Source organism: Tachysurus vachellii, chromosome 4 (assembly GCF_030014155.1).
Source record: "Tachysurus vachellii isolate PV-2020 chromosome 4, HZAU_Pvac_v1, whole genome shotgun sequence".
NCBI lineage: Eukaryota > Metazoa > Chordata > Actinopteri > Siluriformes > Bagridae > Tachysurus > Tachysurus vachellii.
This window is the reverse complement of record NC_083463.1, coordinates 3,057,217-3,080,588: the sequence shown is the minus strand read 5'-3', so window position 1 is coordinate 3,080,588 and position 23,372 is coordinate 3,057,217. Positions and strand designations below refer to the sequence as shown.

General features: G+C 42.5%; 1 protein-coding gene across 1 annotated transcript in view; it reads left to right on the top strand.

Moving 5' to 3' along the window:
• Positions 1 to 23,372, top strand: part of LOC132844197 (chromodomain-helicase-DNA-binding protein 1-like) — a 43,210-nt gene that overhangs the window by 15,668 nt on the left and 4,170 nt on the right. Inside the window, exons 12-23 of the mRNA XM_060867405.1 lie at positions 7,581 to 7,691; positions 7,858 to 7,972; positions 8,602 to 8,746; positions 8,860 to 9,019; positions 9,101 to 9,201; positions 9,827 to 9,990; positions 18,403 to 18,608; positions 19,039 to 19,137; positions 19,217 to 19,287; positions 19,965 to 20,079; positions 20,272 to 20,380; positions 21,022 to 21,234. Of these exons, the coding sequence (XP_060723388.1) occupies positions 7,581 to 7,691; positions 7,858 to 7,972; positions 8,602 to 8,746; positions 8,860 to 9,019; positions 9,101 to 9,201; positions 9,827 to 9,990; positions 18,403 to 18,608; positions 19,039 to 19,137; positions 19,217 to 19,287; positions 19,965 to 20,079; positions 20,272 to 20,380; positions 21,022 to 21,234 (1,609 nt within the window). The remainder of the gene's footprint in view (positions 1 to 7,580; positions 7,692 to 7,857; positions 7,973 to 8,601; positions 8,747 to 8,859; positions 9,020 to 9,100; positions 9,202 to 9,826; positions 9,991 to 18,402; positions 18,609 to 19,038; positions 19,138 to 19,216; positions 19,288 to 19,964; positions 20,080 to 20,271; positions 20,381 to 21,021; positions 21,235 to 23,372) is intronic.

Genomic DNA, 23,372 nt, shown 5'->3' with positions numbered 1-23,372 from the left:
ATGTTTTTGGGCCAATCCTCTTCTGGTTTATACAGGAACTTGGGGCCTTCTATCCATCTGTTGTCCTTAATAAAATCTCCAGCCCTCTTTCCTCTGGATGCATTATCTGCTGGATTCTCCTTTGTGCCAACATATCACCATTGTGCCATCTTTGTGGCCTCCCTGATGATGGAAACTCTGTTTGCATTCATGACATACTTCCAGAATCTTCACGTCTGTCCAGAAAACAGATTCTTGCAGCTGGAGCCTCAGCTTCTTCTTTAACATCAGATCTACACGGACAGCAAGCACAGCAGCAGTTAGCTGTAAATGGGGAACAGTGATGGCCTTTAGCGGTGTTACTCTAGCTTTTCCCAAAAGAAAGGCATGTCATGGTTGTTATTCTTTATTCTAAGATAAGTGACTGCGCCATATCCTTGTTCGCTTGCATCAGAGAAGTTATGAATCTGAGCATATATGTAGGACCCACAGCTCATGGGCTTTTCGCATCTCTCAACTTTGAATTCAGAGAGTGCATTCAGCTCCTTTAACCACCTCATCCAATCACACAGAACGTCATGGGGCACAGTCTCATCCCATCCGAACTTCCTCCTGCATAGCTCCTGTAATGTAATCTTAGCAGGTATCACTACTGGTGGCAAAAATCCAAGTGGATCGTATACTGAACTGGAAACTGACAACATCCCACGTCTTGTGCAGGACTTCTCCTGAATCTCCATTTTGAACTTAAATGAGTCAGTTTCTGCACACCATAGCAAACCAAGAGATCTTTCAACAGGCAGGCTGTCTATGTCCAGATCTAGCTTCTTCCACTCTTTGGCTCGGCACTCCTCTGAAAGAGTTTGAAGAACAGTGCACTTGTTGCTACTCCATTTCATCAGAGTGAAACCTCCTCGCTGACAAAGAATAGACAGGTCTTTAACTAAACAAGCTGAAGCTTCTTCAGTTGCCACACTCTTAAGGCAATTATCCACATAGAAGTTGTTTTTGAGAGTTTGAACAACCTCCTCTCGAAACTCAGACTGATGATCATCTGCTGTTTTTCTCAAAGCAAAAACAGCACAACTCTGAGAAGGGACAGCACCAAAAAGATGGGCAGTCATACAAAACACTGACACTTGTAAAGTCTTCATTTTGCCACCACAAGAAGCAAAGAAAGTCACGATCATCTTCTGCCACCTTAACCTGATGAAACATTGCTTGTACTGTATGTCACCCATGACTGCAACCAAGTCTTGCCTAAACCTCAGGAGGACTCCAAGCAATGTACTTGTAAAATTGGGACCTTGCAAAAGGAATTGATTCAATGATGTTCCTTTAAATGCTGCACCACAATCAAAAACCACCTGCATGTTCCTCTTCCTGGGATGACGTACACCGTGGTGAGGAATGTACCACACCCTGCCGTTTTCACCTTTCAGCTGTTGAGTGGGAACTTGCTCTGCATATCCTTTGTTGAGCATCTCATTGACAAATGCTACATACTCCTGATAAAATTGCTCATCTTTCTGAAATCTCCTCTTCAAGCCAAGTATATGTTGTTTTGCCACAGAAAAGTTGTTAGGAAGATGCACATTTTCCTTTTTAAATGGAAACTTCAAGGTGTAATGATTATTTTCAAGCTTGGCAGAACTCTCTGCAATCTCCATTAATCTAATATCCTCTCTTGAGAATCCTTGCTCTTCTGCAACTTGCTCGTTGAAATCATTGTTGTATTGTTTAGACAACATCTCCAATCTACACACAAAAATCCTGTTGACCACTGTCTTCCTGCATGCAAAGGACCATTAATGACCCAACCCAAAGCCATTCTTATGGCATAAGGGCCATCTCCATGGCTGTTTATGACTTCCCAAGGCTCCAACATCTTAGGTGCGTTGTTTCCAATCAACAAGTCAACGTTAGCCATTATGCAAGGAACTTTAACCTTTGCCAGGTAAGGCCACATCGACAACTCTTCCTTAGAAACAATGTTGTCAGAAATTACCGGCATTTGTTTCTGTGTAAGCGTTTGTGGAAGCTGATAGATGTTACCATCAACAGCAGAGACTTTCAAATTTGTGAGTTTGTTGGCTGGTACAACCTTTTCCTGTCCCATAGTTTGTAGCAAAAACTGAATTTTTCTCCCAAGAAGATCAAGGCGCTGCATAAGGCTTTCAGTCCAAAAGGTTGCTGAGCTGCCAGGATCTATGAATGCATACATCTGTATTATCTGATCTCCTTTAGTGGTTTTAACTTGAAATGGTAAGATAGAAAGTAGACAGCTATCTTTTCCGGCCCCTGTATGACCATGTTTCAGTAGTTCCTAAGAACTTGCATGCAGCTGACTCCTTGGAAATTATGTCTGCATTGGCTGTATTTCTGTCAATATGAAACACAGTAGGATGGGGCTGATTACATATCTTACAAGTCAACTGCTTGCCACAGTTACGACTCATGTGCCCAGCACTTAAGCAACCAAAGCAAAGCTCTTTCTCCTTTCTCCATCCTTTCCCTATGTTTCTTCCTCTTAAATTGTGTACAGGTCTCAAATACATGATGCTTAGCACAATACGCACATAATGAAATCACTTTGGGGTTGTTTGCTGGCAATTCTGTTCTTATATTATTAGAGGTTTCTAGAGACTTCATAGGTGCAATATTAGTGGCAAAGATGTTTCCTTTAGCTCTGCCTTCTAGACCCAGTTTTGGCCGATTGACAGGCCTTGTGCTAACTGGCAAGTCCCTGATGTCACCAAACAAGGGATCCATCAGGATGCTAACCTGTCTTTTAATAAATCCAAGAAAACTACATCCTCTGCTGGGCCTTTTTGATGATGGAGTTTATGTTGCACTCCCGTTTTAGGAAATGGTAGTGCCCAGAAACTTGAAGGCCTCCACAGATGACACCGGGCTGTTGGATATTGTGAGGGGGAGTAGTGTTGAGGGGTCTTTCCTAAAGTCCACTATCATCTCCACAGTTTTGAGGGTGTTTAGCTCTAGACTGTTCTGACTGCACCATAGCACCAGCTGCTCCACCTCCTGCCGGTATGCAGACTCATCTCCATCTTGGATGAGACCGATGAGCAAAGTATCATCTGCAAATTTCAGGAGTTTAACAGTTTGGTGACTTGAAGTGCAGTCATTAGTGTAGCGGGAGAATAGCAGTGGGGAGAGGACACATCCCTGTGGAGCGCCAGTGATGATTGTCCGAATGCTGGAGGTGACACCTCCCAGTCTCACCTGTTATTTCCTGTCTGTCAGGAAGCTGGTGATCCACTGACAGATGAAGTGGGTATAGTGAGCCTTAGGAGTTTGGAGTGGAGAATTTCCGGAATTATAGTATTAAAAGCCGAACTGAAGTCGACAAACAGAATCCGGTCATATGTCCCTGGGCAGTCCAGGTGTTGCAGAATGTAGTGCAGTCCAATGTTGACTACGTCATCCACTGATCTGTATGCATGGTAGGCAAACTGTAGGGGATCCAGCATCTGTTCTGTTACGGTCTTTAGGTGGGCCAATACCAGCTGTTCAAAGGTCTTCTTGACAACAGATGTCAGAGCCTGTAGTCATTCAGTCCAGTGATGGAGGGTTTCTTGGGGACCGGAATGATTGTTGAGAGTTTAAAGCAGGAGGGGACTTCACACAGCTCCAGTGATCTGTTGAAGATATGGGTTAAGATAGGAGCCAGTTGATCAGCACATGCTTTGAGACAGGAGGGGGAGACCCTGTCTGGGCTGGGAGCTTTCCTTGTCTTCTGTCTCTGAAAGAGCTGATTCACAACCTCTTCACAAATTGTGAGTGCAACTTGGCTGCTGGGAGTTGTTGTTAATGGGGTTCCCAGAGGTGTTATGTCAGTCAGTAGGCTGGGTTGGATGGGAGATGTGAAGATGCTGTTTTCAAACCTGCAGTAAAAGGTGTTGAGGTGGTCAGCCAGGTCTTTGTTTGCTTCAGTGGGAGTTTGGGGGCGACTCTTGTAGTTTGTGATGTCTTGCAGGCCTTTCCACACTGACGCAGGGTTGTTATCTGAAAACCTGCTTTTCAGAGTAGCTTCTTTTGGCTATTCTGATCTCCTTTGTCAGTAGGTTCCTGGCCTGCTTATACAGAGTTTTGTCCTCCCCTCTGTAGGCATCTTCCTTGGCTTGTTGAAGTTTTTTCAGTTTGGCTGTGAACCATGGCTTGTTGTTACTGTATTTGCAGAAGGTTTTGGTTGGCACACACACGTCTTCACAAAAACTGATATACGATGTCACAGTGTCAGTCAGTTCATCCAGGCTGTCAGTTCCAGCCTCAAAGATACTTCAATCAGTGCAGTCAAAACAGTCTTGTAGTTCCTGCTTTCCCTCACTGGTCCATCTCTGCACTGTTTTAACTACAGGCTTAGATTTTAGTTTCTGCCTGTATGTTGGAATAAGATTGACCAAACAATGATCAGAGTTCCCCAAGGCTGCCCTGGGTACAGAGCAATATGTGTCCTTAAGAATTGTGTAGTGTTGCGTCCCATATTATTAATTGTTTCTGGGAATGGTATTTTGTTTTTGTTTTCTTCCCTTTTGTTTGTTCTGTGTCTTTAACTTTTGTTTTAGCAGGGCGATGCGACTACCTGCATGGTCAATATGTGTCTGCCAATCACCATGACGACCGCGGATTCACCAATGAGGGCGCCCTACTGTTGATTTAAAGGCGCACCTGTTCAGGAGGCGGGAGATCTCTGGCATGCCACAATTGTTTTAGTGGTTGTTTGGTCGTTGACTCGCGTGCTTGTTTTGCCCTGTACCATCCTTGCATTAATTTGTTGTTAAGTCGGTGTTCTTTGATGAGTCAGTGGTTCGTGGCTCAGTTTTGGTCTTGTCTCTCTGGTGTTTCCTGCGGTTTGTTATCTGATTGATCAAATGACAGTACTAAACAGGGGAAGAGACAAAGACCAGGTAGGAAGTCACGTGACATACATGTGCATCACTGAGCCATTGATTGCTGTCTAGTACACTAGGTTAGTGACACGTGCCACTCTTTGTATTTTTGTTTCTAGTAAGTGTAGTGTATTTAGGGGCGTCTTGGACGCAGAGGATTTTTCTTTTTGTTTAATGGATGGGTTATCGTGATGGTTGAGTTAGAGTAGAAGTTTTGTTTCCTGTTTAGTAAGTTTGGTTATGTTTTGTTTCCTGTTTAGTAAGTTTGGTTATGTTTTGTTTCTTTCTTTGATTTGGCACGGTCTTGTTCTTTTCTCTTGTCCCCGTTCTTTTGTGAGTTATTTTTGGGTTTTGTTATCAACTGTATATAGTTTGTAAATTTATGTACACTATGTTTTGAGGTAATTGGTAATGGTTCACCAAAATAAAAGAAATCAAGGTTGACTTTATGGTTTCCAGTTATTTTTCCAGTACACGTTCAATGTTTTAATGTTGCACCCTTGTTCCCTAGACAACTAAAAACAAAAGGGTTTGTAACGTAGCAATGATCCAGTGTATTTTTCTCCCTTGTGGGACAATTAATATGCTGTCTGTATTTTGGAATTTCGAGTAATAGGTTTGCCCTGTTAAAGTCTCCAAGAATTATAAAAAGAGAATCCGGATTATTTTGCTCCAAGCCAGATATTTGGTGTGCCAGGTTTTGCGTCGTCCTGCGGTGGGATGTAAACTACGGTCAGAATGGATGAGGAGAATTCCCACAGTGAATAAAACAGTTTACAGTTTATGAACAGTGATTTCAGGTTTGGGCTGCAATATTTATTCAGCACTGTGACATCTGTACACCAACGTTCGTTAATGTAAGCAGTGGTGATCTTGTACTTATTGCCAAAAGGTTCTTGTAATAGCCGTTTTGCCTTAGCGTAGCCAAAGTCAGGGGTCAAATGTAGACAACTATGTACAAGCTTCCTTGGCTGCCCCCTAGTGAACTGTTCCAAGTAGTATAAGCAATCACTATTGCTTGCCTTTTCCTCAACTCCCTTTTCAAATGTCCTGATAAATGAAACATACTGAAGAGGATCTCCATCAAATAAAGGAATATGTCTTGATGGTAAAGATGCAGAACATTGCTGTTGAACAAGAGCTGCTGTTATTTCATTTTGTTTTTGCATTATAGTGACAATGTCACCATACTGACTTTCAATGTTTGTCTGAGAAATCCTATACGATGTAAGAGGTCCATGAGGTTGCACTGATGTGTGTCCTGGTATATGCTGGGAAGTCCAATCAGATGCAAAATGTCCATGAGGTTGTACTGATGTATGTACAGTACAAGTATCTGCTGGGAATTCTGCCTTCATGAGTCTGTACATTCCTGCCAAGGCTGCTGCCGAATTTCCGGATATGGCTCAGAAGATGCCAAAGGCAGATCCACTGCTGTTTGATATGCAGTTGTGCAACAAACATCAAGTTTAAACTCTTCTGCCATTGGATTTAGGATAGTTGTGGATGCCTTTCTTTATTATTTTCCAATTGAGAATTCATAATACGAGAGACCTGCGAAATACTGCGATTGTCAGAGGCCTGTAGAACTGTGAGTTTGGCAGTGGATTCTGCTAGCATAGCTTTTAGCTCCAGTTGCTCCTTTTTCCTCTTAATCATCTGCTCTTGCTCCTCCAAGGCACAGCCTTATTTGCCTCAGCTATGACTTAGGCAGAAGAAACACTCTTGCATGTCCTTGCTTTACTTGAATGTTTACTCCCAACATTTTAAATACTATCTTCTGGATTAACACCATCAACCTTATCATTCATTACCTCATTCATTGTAATTTCATCATTTTCATTATATGATACTTACATTTTGACCTCAGAAATAAATGATTGTTTACAAACATTTTGGCTTTAAACCATATGTCATGTTTTTCTTTCTCACTTTCAGGTAACATACCCAACAAAGAATCCTGAATACATTTTGCTTCATCATACAATTTTAAGAAATCATCAAAAACACTTTGCACCCACTTTAAATGTCTTTGTTGCAGCAGACCTTGTACCTTTTTTCTTAAATTAGCAGATTTAGTTAGTACAGATTTTCTATTACTCTGCAACCTTTCAACCTTTTCAGCAAATGCTTTAGGAGTTAATTTCACAACACATTTTTGTTTGTCCATTGGAACATCAACGTCAATACAAACACTATTGTTAAACTGAAGCGCTTCCATTTACCTATGCTCAGCTTCAGCTGTCTCCATAATCCACAGAATGTTCAAAACACGATGTAAACAATTAACAACGATAGTTCGTGAAGTTAATTATTTTTTTTGACTTTGAGAGAGTGATAACAGGAACCGCATAACATTCCACAACATATTGTTGAAATTAAAGTTGTTAACTTTTGAAATTTTCTGTAGTACAAGAAGAAGAAAAAAAGTGCTGTTCTAGGAAAGCAATCAGATATCCGTATCTCATGGGGGGAAAAGAAAATCTTTATCATTTTTTTTTCATGTTGGCTCTGAAACATACCTGAGGAGCCAGTTTTGTTGCACAAAGTGGCACATTTTTGTGTGACCGCATTTGTGGGACAAGCTATGTGTTCATGCTGTTATCACTTTCTGTGATCTAGTGAAGTTGCTGTGGTTTTAAATCACATCCTGTTGTGTTTGTGTTAATGAGCGTTCTCGACTGCTCTTAGGTTACACCTATGAGCGTCTGGATGGATCGGCGCGAGCAGAAGAGCGCTCACTTGCCATCAAGAACTTCAGAGACGAAGATACCTTCATCTTCTTGGTCAGCACCAGGGCTGGTGGGTTCCTCCGTAGTTCACAGAGCTGCACCACACTGTCCATTTTTACCCACAATCCTCTGTCTTTCTTTCTTTCTTTCTTTCTTTCTTTCTTTCTTTCTTTCTTTCTTTTAACCTTTCACCACATTGTACTGCTTTACCTAGAATCGTCTGTGTGTGTGTGTAGGCGGGGTTAGTTTGAACCTGATGGAAGCAGACACTGTAATCTTCTATGACAGCGATTATAATCCACAGAATGACCTGCAAGCAGAGTCTCGTGCTCACCGGATCGGACAGACGAGGTAGAGCAGAGAAACAACATAACCATTACACCTCTTTACCACACTGTTACTATGCACTGACACTGGAGACTCCTTCCTTAAACTTTTACATGAACGTCTCCTTGTAGACAATTTTATGGTCCCTGTGAATGAGCCGTTACTATGGTAAGCTGAGATTAAAAGGAGCACAAGTCCTTCTGACCAATCAGAATCTAGAATTTAACAACACTGTGGTCTAAGATTAATAATAAATATAATAAGTACTATAATCTATTTCTTTGTGGTAAAAGTAATTCTGTTTCATTACACCACCTCAGTGTTACATAACTTATTACAAATATGATACACATTTTTATTATATTTTATATTTTGTTATACTCATTAAAGCTTCTCAGATATGAAATATTTCTTGAATCCTGGGTTGTGTAGTTAGAGGTTTCACACTGCTCCTACTTTGTCCAGGGTTAACACCTAATCCTGGTGATCTTCATTATCTGATGTTTTACACTGTACATTCCTAAAACACTGCTGCAACCTTCTTCTAATTTGCAAATTTGTGTATCAACATTCCTGATTGGATGAATTCAGCACCCGGGCGCTTTAAATAACGACCTGCCTGTACCTCAGTTTTTTGGTGGCTGTGTTGTCAGGCCTGTGAAAGTGTTCCGGTTGTTGGGTATGGGCACGGTGGAGGAAGACATTTACTCCCACGCTAACACCAAACTGAAACTCTACAAAGCCGTGATCAAGAGCGGACTGTTCCCTCTGTCCAGAGATAGTCAGGATGCTGCTGAGGTACATCTATCTTTCACTTCTATCTTTACTACTATTTCCTCCACCACTTTCTCCATCACCTTCACCGTTTCTCTTCCCATGTTCCCCTTTGTTTCCCCTGTTTCACTGTGCAGTCAAGTGAAATCAAGAAGTTAGGAGTCCACAAACGGCCGCCAACAGATAAGAGCTCGGTTCCGCGTGTGAATGTTCAGCAGATCCTTGGACAGTCAGGAGACAAACAGTGGCTGATAGACGAGGAGAACCTCAGGCTTGCTGAGGATCTGGAGATAAAGAGTAGGACACTGTAGCTCTCTTGACTTTAGTCATGTTTACAGCTCAGTGATGAGATACCTAATGATTTCCTTTCCTGTCCAGCTCATATGTACATCTTTGAGGGGACGGACTACTCCATAAGCCCCACCGAGGACGACGATGGCAACTCTGGGGACGAGGGACCCAGTCAACACACAGTCAAAGTGAGTTGTTTAAATTTCTTAAACTATACACTCACTAAAAGAGTAGATGTTTATCCAAATGTCATCTATAAAGTCGGAGTAAATCAGTCTTTTTATTATACGGTTATTTATTATAAATTACTTTGACAAAAGTTTCAGACTGAAGTGCACTAAATAGGGTACATGTTCTGCCCTATGTAGTGAGCATATATAGTGAACAGGAGAAGTTTGTAATTCTGAGTCACTGTAATTACATTTTAAGAGAGATTAAATTAGTATAAACTTCATATAACCCTTACAGCAAAAGTTTACAATTGCACATTTAACCCCCTACAGTTCTGTTATATTGCAGAGAAATTAAACTTCAGAATTTAGAAAAATCCATTTTTAACATTCAAAAGCCATCAGGAGGGGGTACAAATTTTAGCAATATGCCATATCGTGTACAGACACATTTTAGAAATGGATTGTAAAACATTTCAGCCACAATGGAGTGAGTTATATTATTAAACTAGCTCTGTGTTTTTAGATTATGTTCTGATTTGTGTACAGGAATGTAGCTATGCTAACATTTATAGACATGAGACCTTTATTGACCAATGAAATGAATACAGTATTAGCTGACTTGCTCTTTTATTAACCGTAGGGTTCAGTCTCTGAAGAATTACTATTGAAGTCAAGACTAAGGAGCCTTGTGACTGAGTCGGAGCTGGAAAAGAGGCGTCAGATGAAAGAGGAAAATGCTGCCAAAAAAGCCAAGGCTCAGAAAGAGAAGCAGCAGCAGCGTGAGGAGCAAAAACACAAGAAGAAGTAAGAATCAGAGAAGTGACTTTTAAATAAACAAATGAGCAAGCACGATTTAGTTAAGTTCAGTTTTTATTTATATACTAGACATAATTATTTGTTTATAATTTATATATTCAACATAATTATTTATTTGTAATTTATATATTAGACATATTTATTTATAATTTATATTCTAGACTTATATATTTGTTTATTATTTACATTTACAGCATTTGGCAGACACCCTTATCCAGAGCGACGTACATAAGTGCTTAAATCTCTAACATTGAATACATTAATGCTGGATCACTAAGTTACATACTTAAGATACCATGAGTTTAAAACATTTGTTCAGAGTTACAATGAAAAAGTGTCAAAGGTTATTTTTTTATTTTTTTTATTTTTTTTTTTAAAAAAATGCAAAAGATAAGGAAAGAAGTGCTAGTTGAAGTGTTTCCTGAATAAGTAGGTCTTCAACCGCCGCTTGAAAATACCAGTGACTCAGCTGTCCGGACCTCTAGGGGAAGTTCATTCAGTCAGTTCATTTTGGCTTTGTAGGCCAGCATCAGTGTTTTGAATCTGATGCGTGCAGCTACCGGAAGCCAGTGGAGGGATCGCAGCAGCGGGGTGGTATGCGAGAACTTTGGCAGGTTGAAAACAAGCCGTGCAGCTGCATTTTGGATCATTTGCAGAGGACGGATTGCGTTCATAGGTAGAAGTGCCAGCAGTGCATTGCAGTAATCCAGTCTAGAAATTACAAGAGACTGAACAAGTACCTGAGCAGCCTGTGTGGACAGAAATGGCCGAATCCTTCTAATGTTGTAGAGCAGAAACCGACATGAGCGAGTCACATTAGCAACATGAGAGGAAAAAGACAGTTGATTGTCCATGGTTACCCCAAGGTTGTGAGCTGTGGCTGAAGCGGAGATCAGATCGTTGTGCAAGGATATAGCAAGATCATGACCTGGGGATGAATCACCTGGGATGAACAGCAGTTCAGTTTTGCTAGGATTGAGCTTTAACTGATGAGCAGTCATCCATGATGAAATTTCTGCCAGACATGCTGAGATCCTTTTAGAAGCTGTGTTATCTGAGGGTGGGAAAGAGAAGATTGTGTGTCATCAGCATAGCAGTGGTATGAGAATCCATGTGAGGAAACTTCCCCAAGAGAGTGAGTATACAGGGAGAAAAGGAAAGAGGACCAAGTACTGAGCCCTGTGGAACGCCAGTGGAGAGTCTGCGTGGAGCAGATGTCACTCCTCTCCATGTTACCTGATATGAGCGTCCTTCCAGGTAGGAAGCAAACCATTCCCAATCTGATCCACAAATCCCAAGACTCCTGAGGGTGGACAAGAGAATCTTGTGGTTGACCGTATCAAACGCTGCTGAAAGGTCAAGGAGGATAAGGACGGATGACAGTTTGGCTGATCTAGCAGCATGTAGTTTCTCAGAGACATCCAAAAGGGCTGTCTCTGTGGAATGAGCTGCTTTAAAGCCAGACTGGTTGGGGTCTTGGAGGTTGTTCTGTGAGAGATAGACAGACAGTTGATTATAGACAATGCGTTCGAGAATTTTTTAAAGAAACGAGAGAAGTGATACCGGTCTGTAGTTACTGATGTCTGATGGATCCAGAGCAGGTTTCTTTAGGATGGGAATAACCATTGCTCTCTTAAAAGTAGTTGGTACCTGACCAGATGCTATGGATCTATTGACGATAGTGGAAATGATGGGCAGAAGGTCTTGCGAGATGGTCTGGAGCATAGTGGAAGGTAGTGGATCAAATGGGCAGGTGGTAGGATTGCAAGATTGTAAAATCTCTTCTGCTGCTACAGTTGAGAAATGCGACAACAAAGGTATAGTGAAATCCATACTCTGAGATGTAAGTGCAGTCGGGGCTGAAGCGAAGATCCGGCAGATTTCCTCAATCTTCTCCTGGTAGAAAGAAGCAAAGTCTTCTGCAGTCAGGGAGGATGAAGAAGGTGGAGCCGGGGGGTTGAGCAGAGAAGAGGTGAGTTGTGGAGTTTCCGAGAGTCATGTGAGGAAGCTTCAAGCTTTTCCTTGTAGAAGGAAGACTTGGCAGAAGTCACATCTGAGGAGAACTTGGCAAGAAGTGTTCGGTAAGAATCAAGATCTGCATCAAGTTGTGATTTCTTCCACTTTCTCTCTGATGATCTTAGCTCTCTTTGATTGTTGTGTAGCACATCTGAAAGCCAAGGAGCAGAACAAGAAGTTTTCTTGGGTTTAGTGAACATAGGGCAGAGGAAGTCCATAGTTGAGGAAAGAGATGAAAGGAAAGTATCTGTGGCTGAGTCCAAGGGTAGTGAGGAAAAAGACTCAGGATCAGGAAGGGAAGAAAGAGTGCCAGAAGCTACAGAAGAAGGGGAGACAGAGTGAAGGTTGCGGCGGGTAAGAGCAAGGGGGTGAAAGGTAGTTTTAGGAAGGGTAGGGAGAGTTATGGTGAAGGATACCAGGTGATGATCAGAGACGTGTAGTGGGGTAGCAGTCACGTCTGTAGCTGGAGAAGGACGGGTGAAAACCAGGTCCAGGACATTGCCTCCTTTGTGTGTGGGGATGTAGCTGTTGAGTGTGAGGGTGAATGAGTCGAGAAGAGACAGGAGGGAAGAAGAATGTAGCATGTCACAGGGGAGGTTGAAGTCACCAAGCAGAGGGGAGGTATCGGAAGGGAAAACACTAAGCAGCGTGTCCCTTTCTTCCAGGAAGTCACCTAGGGGACCAGGAGGGCGGTAAACAACAATGATAACAAGGTTGATTGGAGAGGTAACTGAAATGGCATGGAATTCAAAAGAGGAGATGGTTAAATGTGAGAAGAGGAGAGGTGTAAAGCACCATTTCTTTGACAGCAATACACCTGTACCACCACCCCTGCCTGTTTCTCGTGGTGAGGTGAGAGAAAGCATAGGCAGAGGATAAAGCGGCTGGTGTAGCAGTGTTCTGTGGGGATATCCAGGTCTCTGTTAGCGCAAGAAAATCAAAGGAGTAATGGGAAGTTAAAGCAGAGATAAAATCAGCTTTTTTCACAGCAGACTGGCAATTCCAGAGCCCACCTACCACCACTGTTTGAGACTTACACAACAGAGGAGGGTAGATGAGGTTACTGGGATTGTGACCTCTGCTCTGTGGATGAGAGCGTCTGCGAGAGTAGGAATTGAGTACAGAGATGGGTTTAAGGCACATATTTGCAGTCAAAGTGAGAGTTAAGGTATGGTAGAATATATCAAAACAGTACTAGACACTAATGTTACAATGAGAGAGAGAGAGATACTTACAAACCTTCAATTTGAATAGGTAAGCCCTGCCCAAAATTCACACCTTAAGGTAGACTGAAACTACTCCTGATTAATCAGCTGAGAGAACAGCGAAGACCAACACTATAAAATCAACAATGGTATAGAATATAACAATTCAAATCACAGTACTCTAGAACAAAGTGAATTAAGCCGATAGTATACAAAAGTCAGGAACCTACTTTACCAGAAGACAATATATTCCAATGAAGAGAGTTAAAGCACACTGAAGAGTAGGCTGGTTCACCTTCAATTTAAATAGGTAAGCCCTGCCCACAATTCACACCTTAAGGTAGACTGAAACTACTCCTGATTAATCAGCTGAGAGAACAAAGACCAACACTATAAAATCAACAATGGTATAGAATATAACTATAATAACTATAATATAAAAATATAGTATACAAAAGTCAGGAACCTACTTTACCAGAAGACAATATATTCAAATGAAGAGAGTTAAAGCACACTTTAACACTTTATTTATGTACTATACATTTATTTATTCATTATTAATATACATTATTTGTTATTAATTTATATATTAAACGTAATTATTCATTATTTATTTGCTAAATGTAATTATTTAACAAAGTACTGGAGGGAGATACAAACTATTTTATTATGGTGTGCATCCTAGAGGATGAGATTGTAAGGAATGTTTAGAGGTGAAAAGAGGGTCAGACAGGGTCATCAGTTTGAAGTGATGTTGAATGTGGTCAGTGGTTATGCTCCACAAGTAGGCTGTGAGTTAGAAGAGAAGGAGAGATTCTGGAGTGAGTTAGATGAGGTGATGGAGAGTATTCAGGATGGGAGAGAGTAGTGATTGGAGCAAACTTCAACAGACATGTTGGTGAGGGGAACAGAGGTGATGAGGAGGTGATGGGCAGGTTTGGTGTTAAGGAAAGGAACCTAGAAGGGCAGATGGTGATGTAGCCAGGCAGCATCTGATGGTGATGTGTAAGATGTCTCCGGTGGTCAGGAAGAAGAAGACAGAAAAGAAGACCAAGTGGTGAACGTTGAAAAGGATAATGGTGATTAAAGATAGAGATGGAAACTAACTGGTACTAACAGGCAAGGAGAGTGTGCAGAGAAAATGGACTGAGTATTTTGAGGAGTTGATGAACGAGAAAAATAAGAGGGAAAGAAGTGGGGAGGAGGCGAATATTGTAGAGCAGGAAATAGGAAAGATTGGATAGGATGAGGTGAGCAAGGCTCTGAGGTGAATCAAGAGTGGAAAGGATATTGGTCCAGATGAAGTACCTGTGGAGGTGTGGATGTTTCTCGAAGAGATCAACAAGATTTTTCAGATACATGAGGAATGGAGGAGAGGTGTTCTAGTGCCGATCTTTAAGAACAATGTGCAGAGTTGTAGAAACTACAGAGGCATAAATTTGATGAGCCACACAATAAAGTTTTGGGAAAGAGTAGTGGAAGCTAGGCTGAGAAAGGAAGTTATATTTGATATAACACAGATATTTGTGAGCAGCAGTATGGCTTTATGACCAGAAAAAGCACAACTGATTCAATTTTTGCTCTGAGATTGTTAATGGAGAAGTACAGAGATGGTCAGAAGGAGCTGCACTGCATAGTAGACAGCGGTGAGATGTGCTGTAGGTCAGACAGATGAGATCAAGGTTTGAGTCCCTTCTTGTTTGCTATGGTGATGGACAGGTTGACATATAAAGTCAGACACCAATCACCATGGACAATGATGTTTGTGGATGACATTGTGAGCTGTAGTGAGAGTAGGGAGCAGTTGGAGGAACACCTGAAAAGGTGGAGGTCTGCTCTGAAAAGAAGAGGAATGAAAGTCAGTCATAGTAAGACAGAATACATGTATATGAAGAGGCGAGTGCAGGCGGGTTGAAGTGGGTGGAGAAAAGTGTCAGGAGTGTTGAGTGTGATAGAAGAGTGTCAGCAAGAGTCAAAAGAAAGGTGTACAAGGCAGTAGTGAGAGCAGCTCTGCTGTATGTGTTAGAGACTGTAGCAGTGAGGAAAAGACATGATGCAGAGATGGCGGTAGCAGAGATGAGGATGTTGAGGTTCTCTTTACATTTACATTTACAGCATTTGGCTGACGCCTTTATCCAGAGCGACGTACATAAGTGCTTAAACCTCTAACATTGGATACTTTAATGCTGACTCACTAGGTTACATGCTTAAGATACCATGAGTTAAAAACATTTTTCAAAGTTACAATGAAAAAGTTTTTTTTTTTTTTTTTTTTAATAAATGCAAAAGATAGGGAAAGAAGTGCTAGTTGAAGTGTTTCATGAATAAGTAGGTCTTCAACCGCGTTTAAAAAAGCCAGTGACTCTGCTGTCCGGACCTCTAGGGGAAGTTCATTCCACCACCTTGGTGCCAGAACAGAGAAGAGTCTTGTAGTATACTTGCCTCTTACCCTGAGAGATGGTGGAACCAGTCAAGCAGTGCTGGTAGATCGGAGGGTGCGGGGTGAAGTGCGAGGAGTGATGAGAGCTTTGAGGTAAGAGGGAGCTGGTCCATTTTTGGCCAGCATCAGTGTTTTGAATCTCATGCGTGCAGCTACCGGAAGCCAGTGGAGGGATCGCAGCAGCATGGTGGCAGGTCTACCTTGCATTCATAGGTAGACCTGCCAGCAGTGCGTTGAAGTAATCCAGTCTTGAAATGACAAGAGACTGAACAGGTTCCTGTACAAGCAGCCTGTGTGGACAAAAATGGCCGAATCCTTCTAATATTGTAGAGAAGAAAGCGACATGCGCGAGTCACATTAGCAACATGAGAGGAAAAGCAGTGGTAAGAGAACCCATGTGAGGAAATAACTTCACCAAGAGAGTGAGTATACAGGGAGAAAAGAAGAGGACCAATTACTGAGCCCTGTGGGACACCAGTGGAGAGTCACCAGTGGAGCAGATGTCACTCCCCTCCATGTTACCTGATGCAGACATGCTCCTCTCCAGCGTCCTTCCAGGTAGGAAGTGAACCATTCCCAAGCTGATCCACAAATCCTAAGACTCCTGAGGGTGGACAAGAGAGTCTTGTGGTTGTGGTATCAAACGCTGCTGAAAGGTCAAGGAGGATAAGAATGAATGACAGTTTGGCTGGTCTAACAACATGTAGTTTCTCAGAGACATCCAGAAGGGCTGTCTCTGTGGAATGAGCTGCTTTAAAGCCAGACTGTTTGGGATCTTGGAGGTTGTTCTGTGAGAGATAGACAGACAGTTGATTATAGACAATGCGTTCAAGAATTTTTTAAAGAAACGAGAGAAGTGATACCGGTCTGTAGTTACTGATGTCTGATGGATCCAGAGCAGGTTTCTTTAGGATGGAAATAACCATTGCTCTCTTGAAAGTAGTTGGTACCTGACCAGATGCTATCGATCTATTGATGATAGTGGTAATGAAGGGCAGAATGTCTTGCGAGATGGTCTGGATCATAGTGGAAGGGAGTGGATCCAATGGGCAGGTGGTAGGATTGCAGACAGGATGAGTTGTAAAATCTCTTCTGCTGCTACAGTTGAGAAATGCGACAATGAAGTAGTGGGGGAATCCATACTGTGAGATGTAAGTGCAGTCGGGGCTGAAGTGAAGGTCCGGCAGATTTCCTCAATCTTCTCCTGGTAGAAAGAATCAAAGTCTTCTGCAGTCAGGGAAGATGAAGTAAGTGGAGCCGGAGGGTGAGCAGAGCTCTTTAGGAGTGACGAGGATGGACAGGATTAGGAACGAGCACATCAGAGAAACGGCTCAGGTTGGCTGTTTTGGGGACAAGGTCAGAGAGACTAGATTGAGATGGTTTGGACATGTACAGAGGAGGAAGATGGTTATATTGGTAGAAGGATGTTGGAGATGGAGGATGTCAAGAGGATGGACAAAGAGGAGACGTATGGATGTGTTAAATGAGGACATGAAGGTAATTGGTGCGAGAGTAGAAGATGCCGAGGATAGAGTTACAGTAGATGGAACAGATGGTTTGCTGTGGTGACCCCTAACAGGAAAAAACAAAAGTAGAAGAAAAAAAAGATGTAATTATTTGTTCATAATTATAGTATCTTACAGAAGTGAGTACACACCTCACATTTATGTGAATATTTGATTGTCTTTTCGTGTGACTTTTTGAGGGAACACTGAAGAAATGCTCTAAGAGATTCTCTAAGGTCATACAGCACTAGCTGAGTGTGAGTGTGTGGATCAGGACGTGTTTTTAGCTCTAAGTCTATAGTATCTAAGTGAAATTATTCACCAAAAGCTGAGAACCTTAGACTGACACAACCATCCAGGTAGAACAGTCTATAGCACTCTTTAGGGGACCCGAGTGGTAACAACACCACAATCTGGCCAAAGTCTCAGCAGCAGAGAGGCATGATGTAAAGCTTCAGGATGGACCAGGCGAGTCCAGAGAGCACATAGAGTCAGGGTCATGAGCCAGGTGAGTACAGGGTCTGATCTACACTGAGGAATCCTGTTGTTTTTAATCCTCTGACTGAATAAAGAGCTTTGGTTTTGTTTTCATTTGCTTTTTTGGTCTTTTTCGGTTTATATTAATATATTAATTTTTACTTTTATCTCATTTATCTATTTATTTTGTTTTGTTTGTTTTCTTGTTGATCTAGGGAAAACAATTTTCATGAATTTGGGAAATTATCGCATGAGATAATTTGTCATTTTCCAACAATATTTTTTTTTTTTTCTGAAAGAAAGCAAGATATTAAAATTTGTGCATGAGATACCTAAAAAAAGATCTCACATCATGTTTACTTTAGGAAAAATCTTGTGAAAATGGAAAATTGACATAAGCAGAAGTTACGTTTTCATTTTAACAAGATTCTTTTTTGAGACAAAATGAGATAATAGATGGTTTATGAGAGATAATTAATCTAAGATTTTCTTCTTATTATGGTTTTATAATCATGATACAGAGACCTTAAAATCTCTAAAACTCATGAAAAGGGATTTTGTCTTTTTTTTATGAAACAATATAGTAAATGGTGCACATTGAGATAATTACCTAAAAAGACATTACACTATGCCATTTACCTTTAGGAAAAACAAACTCTTGTGAAAATAGAAAATCTTTCTTTCTTTCTTTCTTTCTTTCTTTCTTTCTTTCTTTCTTTCTTTCTTTCTGTAATTTTACTGTGTGTGTGTGTTTCAGGATGGATTTGTGGGCATCATGTGGCTATAAATCCCTGTCCCTGCCCTCTGCTGATAGCGAAGGTGAGGATGAAGATGAGAATGATTATGATGAAGAAGAGGACAACAGCAATGTGACCTTAGCAGACTCGGATATTCAGTTTGTGAGCGGTGATGTCACACACCCTCAGGCTGAGAGCGAGGACGCCATCATCGTTCACTGTGTGGGTATGTGAAGAAAAAACATGCCAAAATATCTGATGTTGCCATAGTAACAGTATCCATGATGAGTCATCAGTGGCATTTAATCAAGTTTTAAATGTGTGTAAAATGTGTCCCTTAATGTCTATTTACTTTTCCTTTCTGTCCTCCTTACTTTCTTTCTTGTTATTTTTTCTTTCTTTCTTCTGATATAGAGCAGATAGGAATATAAAAAACATAAATACAAAAAATGTCATCTATAAATAGATATTGTTTGCAGAAGAATATGACATTATTATTATTAATTATTATTATTATTATACAGTATTTTCTAATTTTTCAGGATTTTAAATATAAATTGCATATTTATTGATTAAAAACACACAAGGCTGCTCACATGAAAGACACAGTCCTTTTGAAGATATGAATTTTTTTAAGCGTGTGTGTGTGTGTGTAGATGATTCTGGAAAGTGGGGAAATGGTGGCTTGTTTACAGCTCTCTTGCGCCGTTCAGTGGAGGTGAAGAATCAGTATGAAATGGCCGGACGCATGTTCGGTAAGAAAAAAGTCGAGTTCCTTCAGAGACTCGTAATCAGCGATGTCTCCAGATTAACACACCTGATACTCCGTTTCAGACCTGGATATCGGGAACGTGCTGCTGATTCCCATCGACGACAAGCAGTCGAGAGCGAGCGGAAAAGACTTTGTGAGTCATAACTCAACCAGCTCCTTGTTTCTCAGCATCTTCTGCTCTTTGTCCTCTGTGTTCGAGGTGTGCATGGGATTTAAAAAAAAATCTCTGCTGCTCTGCTCAGTTTCTGTACATTACATGCAGTAAACCTCCCACTGTCACCTGACCTCAACCAGGACACTGCACTGTGGGACTCAGGTCTGAGCTCACTTTCCTTTTGTCTGTGTGGGATTCACAATAAGCCCCGCCCCCAGGAAGGGTCACACTTAAACACTTAAATACACTACACCATACTGTCCATCGCTCTCAGTATTTCAACTCGACATTTCTACACTCTTCTTTCTTTCTTTTCTTTCTTTCTTTCTTTCTTTCTTTCTACCACTTTTTTAAAATGAATTTCTTTCTTTCTCTTTCTTTCTTTCTTTCTTTCTATATTGAGAGAGATTACATTACGTCCCTGTGTGAAAACAAACTTCTTCAGTATGAAGACACTCCAGTACGCACCAAAGCAGCAGCTTGTCTTATTTATTATTTTTTTATATGCTCAGCTGACACAGTAAGATCATTTCACACTGAAGACAGGCATGTGACTGTGTGACTTGTACCGCTTTTGCTTGCAGTCCTTTAACCCTGTGAGCTGTTCGATATTCCCATCCTGTAAACACACGTCTGTTACACTCATGTCACTACAGGTGACTCTGATCGTGGCACAAAGGAGATATAAAAGCAACAAGCTGTCAGGGATTAGCCTCGCTGCCCTGGAGGAGGGGCTCAAGAAGATCTACAGAACTGCCAAGGCCAATAATGGTAAAGATCCTGCTCATAAATGCTCACTTCAAATTATTTATTTTAAATGTTCAGAGCCAAAGGGAACAGTGATATTTTTGTAAATGTTAAGACATAAGATCGTAATCATACAGACGGGAAAACTTTGAAGAGAGACATATCTAAAGTTTTAGAGTGTTGATGCAGTATTTCTTTATCCGGTTCTTTTTCCAGCAAGCGTCCACCTTCCACGAATCGGGGAAACCACTAAAGACTTCAACTGGTACGGCACTGAGAGACTGATACGCAAGCACTTAGCCTCGCGAGGCATTCCCACCTTCATGTATCCTTCCACACGCATCTGTAAGACAGAATAGTACCAAAAATATGTTTTTACAATAATAGTAATTATAAATTACTCTCACAAAAGCCATGATGAAAATATTATATTTACGAGTGGAACACACATGAACACCACCACAAAGTCGTAATTATGAGCAGGATTTTCTTTAAGCTCAGAGTTTCCCAGCCTTTCACAGAAAAGAAGCTCAGATATTTCAGTTATTTCCTCTGTGTTTGGTTTACAAAGCTAGTTACTGAAGTACAAGCAAACTGGCTAATATTTACAGAGATTACAATACGTAACGTTTACAGCAAAGAACATAAAAAAGTGAAACACACCTGAACGCATTGTTGTATTTCTTTTTCTAGAAGTCGAGTTAACAACCTTGCTGTATTTTTAGTAGCTAATTAACTGAAAGTTCACCTCCATCTCGCTCCGACGGAGGCGACTGGAATGCACCTGACCTCATAATTACGACTTCACATCTCATAAATTCCATACCAATTTCTCAGGAGGATTTGAACACAACGCTACGTTACACATAAGCTCCGCCTCTTTCACTAGCATGAGCTAGGTCTTTTTTTTAACTGAGTGTTAAGCATCATAATCCTTTGTGTGTTCAACATTAACATAAACATTAGATACTACTACAAGCATCCAGCCTTTCAGTCCACCACGAGGACTCCGTCTCCAGACACAGAGACCCCGTCTACCTCAAGCCCAACGACCAGTCCACCGGAAGCTTCCGGGATGACGCAGTGGTGCGGTTTACCTAACTTTATGAGAGGAGTCAGTGTGTTCTTCTACAACATCGGAGCGACAGAGAGAAAGCAACTCACACGCCACCTCATCGCATATCCTTTTAGCTCTGTCTTTTTTTTATGTCAGAAATTGAGAAGAAGCTCAGTCCAAACACTGTCAAGGACACACTACATTTCCCGGCTTGTATAAATGTCTCGCAGTTGTTCTGTGGTATGAGAACATTTTGTGAATGATTATTTTAATGCGAGTAGAACAGGTTTGAAACAGGACCAGCCACCTTTAGCGCAATCACAGAGCTGCTTGAAGGAAAACTACACCAGGTTACGTATGTAACCCGGTTCCCCGAGTAGGGAACGAGACGCTGCATCAGGGCTGACGGTATGGGAACGCTTCTGTGAGGAAGTTGGGTCTGAAGCTCTGTGTGCCAACACGCCAATTTAATGGCTCGGGAGGGACACGTGACGAAGTGATTACGCGCCAGTAAGTCCATATAAGGGCATCTACGTCACATTGCTCCAGCTTCTACTTGTCTGAAGGAAGTGCTAGAGGATACCCGGGACGTGGCCAGCGACGCAGCATCTTGTTCCCTTCTCAGGGAACCGGGTTACATATGTAACCTGGTGTAGTTCCCACATGAGCAGACTGGGAACAGACCATCAATGGCCCTGCAGGTCCTGGGACCCTGGAGTGGGGTCGGAGTACAGGTTATAGAACCTGATAAAGGTGTGTGGAGAGGACCAACCTGCCGTAGCACAAATATCATCAAGGGGGACACCCCTGGCCAAGGCACTGGACGAGGCAATACTCCTAATGGAGTGAGCCCTGATGCCGAGAGGCAAGGCAAGACCGTGCACCTTATAGGCCTGAGCTAATGGCCTCCACCACCCAGTGCGCCAGGCGCTGCCTGGAAACCGGATTACCCTTATTCCGGCCCCCAAAACAGACAAAAAGGGCGGAGGAGTTACTCCACGAGCTACAGCAGTGGACATAAGTCCTCAAGGCCCTTACTGGGCAAAGCAAATGCAGCCTCTCCTGTTCCGCCGACTCATGGGGTGGGGGACAGTAGGCCCACAGTATTATGGATAGCCAGCCATCCTGGGCACCTTAGGGACATATCCTGCCCTGGGGTGCAGAAGCCAGTGGGGCGATCGACAAGGCCTGTAAATCCCTCACTCTTTTGAGAGAGACCAAGGCTAGGAGCAGAGCCAACTTCAGGGTCAGAAACTTCTCAGAGGCTGACTCCATGGTCTGCGCGGTCTGCAGGAAGGCCTCAGCCGCCTGACACAACGCAGAAAGCGAGAGACCAGAGGGTGCCTACGCAAGGAGGCCCCAAGGACAGGCTCGTGGTTTGCAGCGATGGCGGCCACGTACACCTTTAAAGTAGAGGGGGACAGGCCCCGAGAAAAACAAGACTGCAGGAACTCCAGCACTGTACTGAACTGGATCCTGACTGTGTTCATCGCACCAGAGGCGAAAAAGCCTCCACTTCAGAGCATATAGCTTCCTAGTGGAGGAAGCCCTAGCATTCAGTAGAGTCTCAGTCACCTCAGATGAGAGGCCTACCTCTAGGAACTGGTCCCACTTGGGGGCCAGACCCGAAGCATCCACATCCCGGGGCGGGGGTATAGGATTGCCCCCTGCACCTGAGAGAGGAGATCCTCCCTGATGGGAACCTCCCATTGAGTGCAGTTCAGGAGAGAGGCTAGGACAATGAATCAACTCGAGAGGGCCAACGTGGGGCAATTAGGAGAAGGTTGACCCGGTCGTGGTGCACTCTGGCTAGGACTTGCAGGAGCAGAGCTACTGGGGGGAAGGCGTACAGACGGAGCCTCGGCCACGTCCATACCAAGGCATCCAGGCCCAAAAGGGCCTTCTTGACTCCTTGGAGGTGAACAGATCCACTGCCGCCTGACCGAAAATCTGCCAAATTCGCTCCACCACATGGGGGTGGAGACATCACTCCCCGGGCCTCAGCACCTGCCTCGACAGGAAGTCTGCTTCCCAATTTACATGCCCTGGAATGAAAATCGCTCTCAGCGAAAGGAACCTGGTCTCTGCCAAGAGCAGAATCTGCTGTGCCAGCCTGAAAAGGGGGTGCAAACGCAGACCGCCCTGCTGATTGATATAGGGAACCACCACAGTGCTGTCTGTCTTTAATAAGACATGGCAGTCCCTGAGGTGTGGAAGAAAGTGTTTCAATGTTAGAAACACAGCCCTCATCTCAGAAACC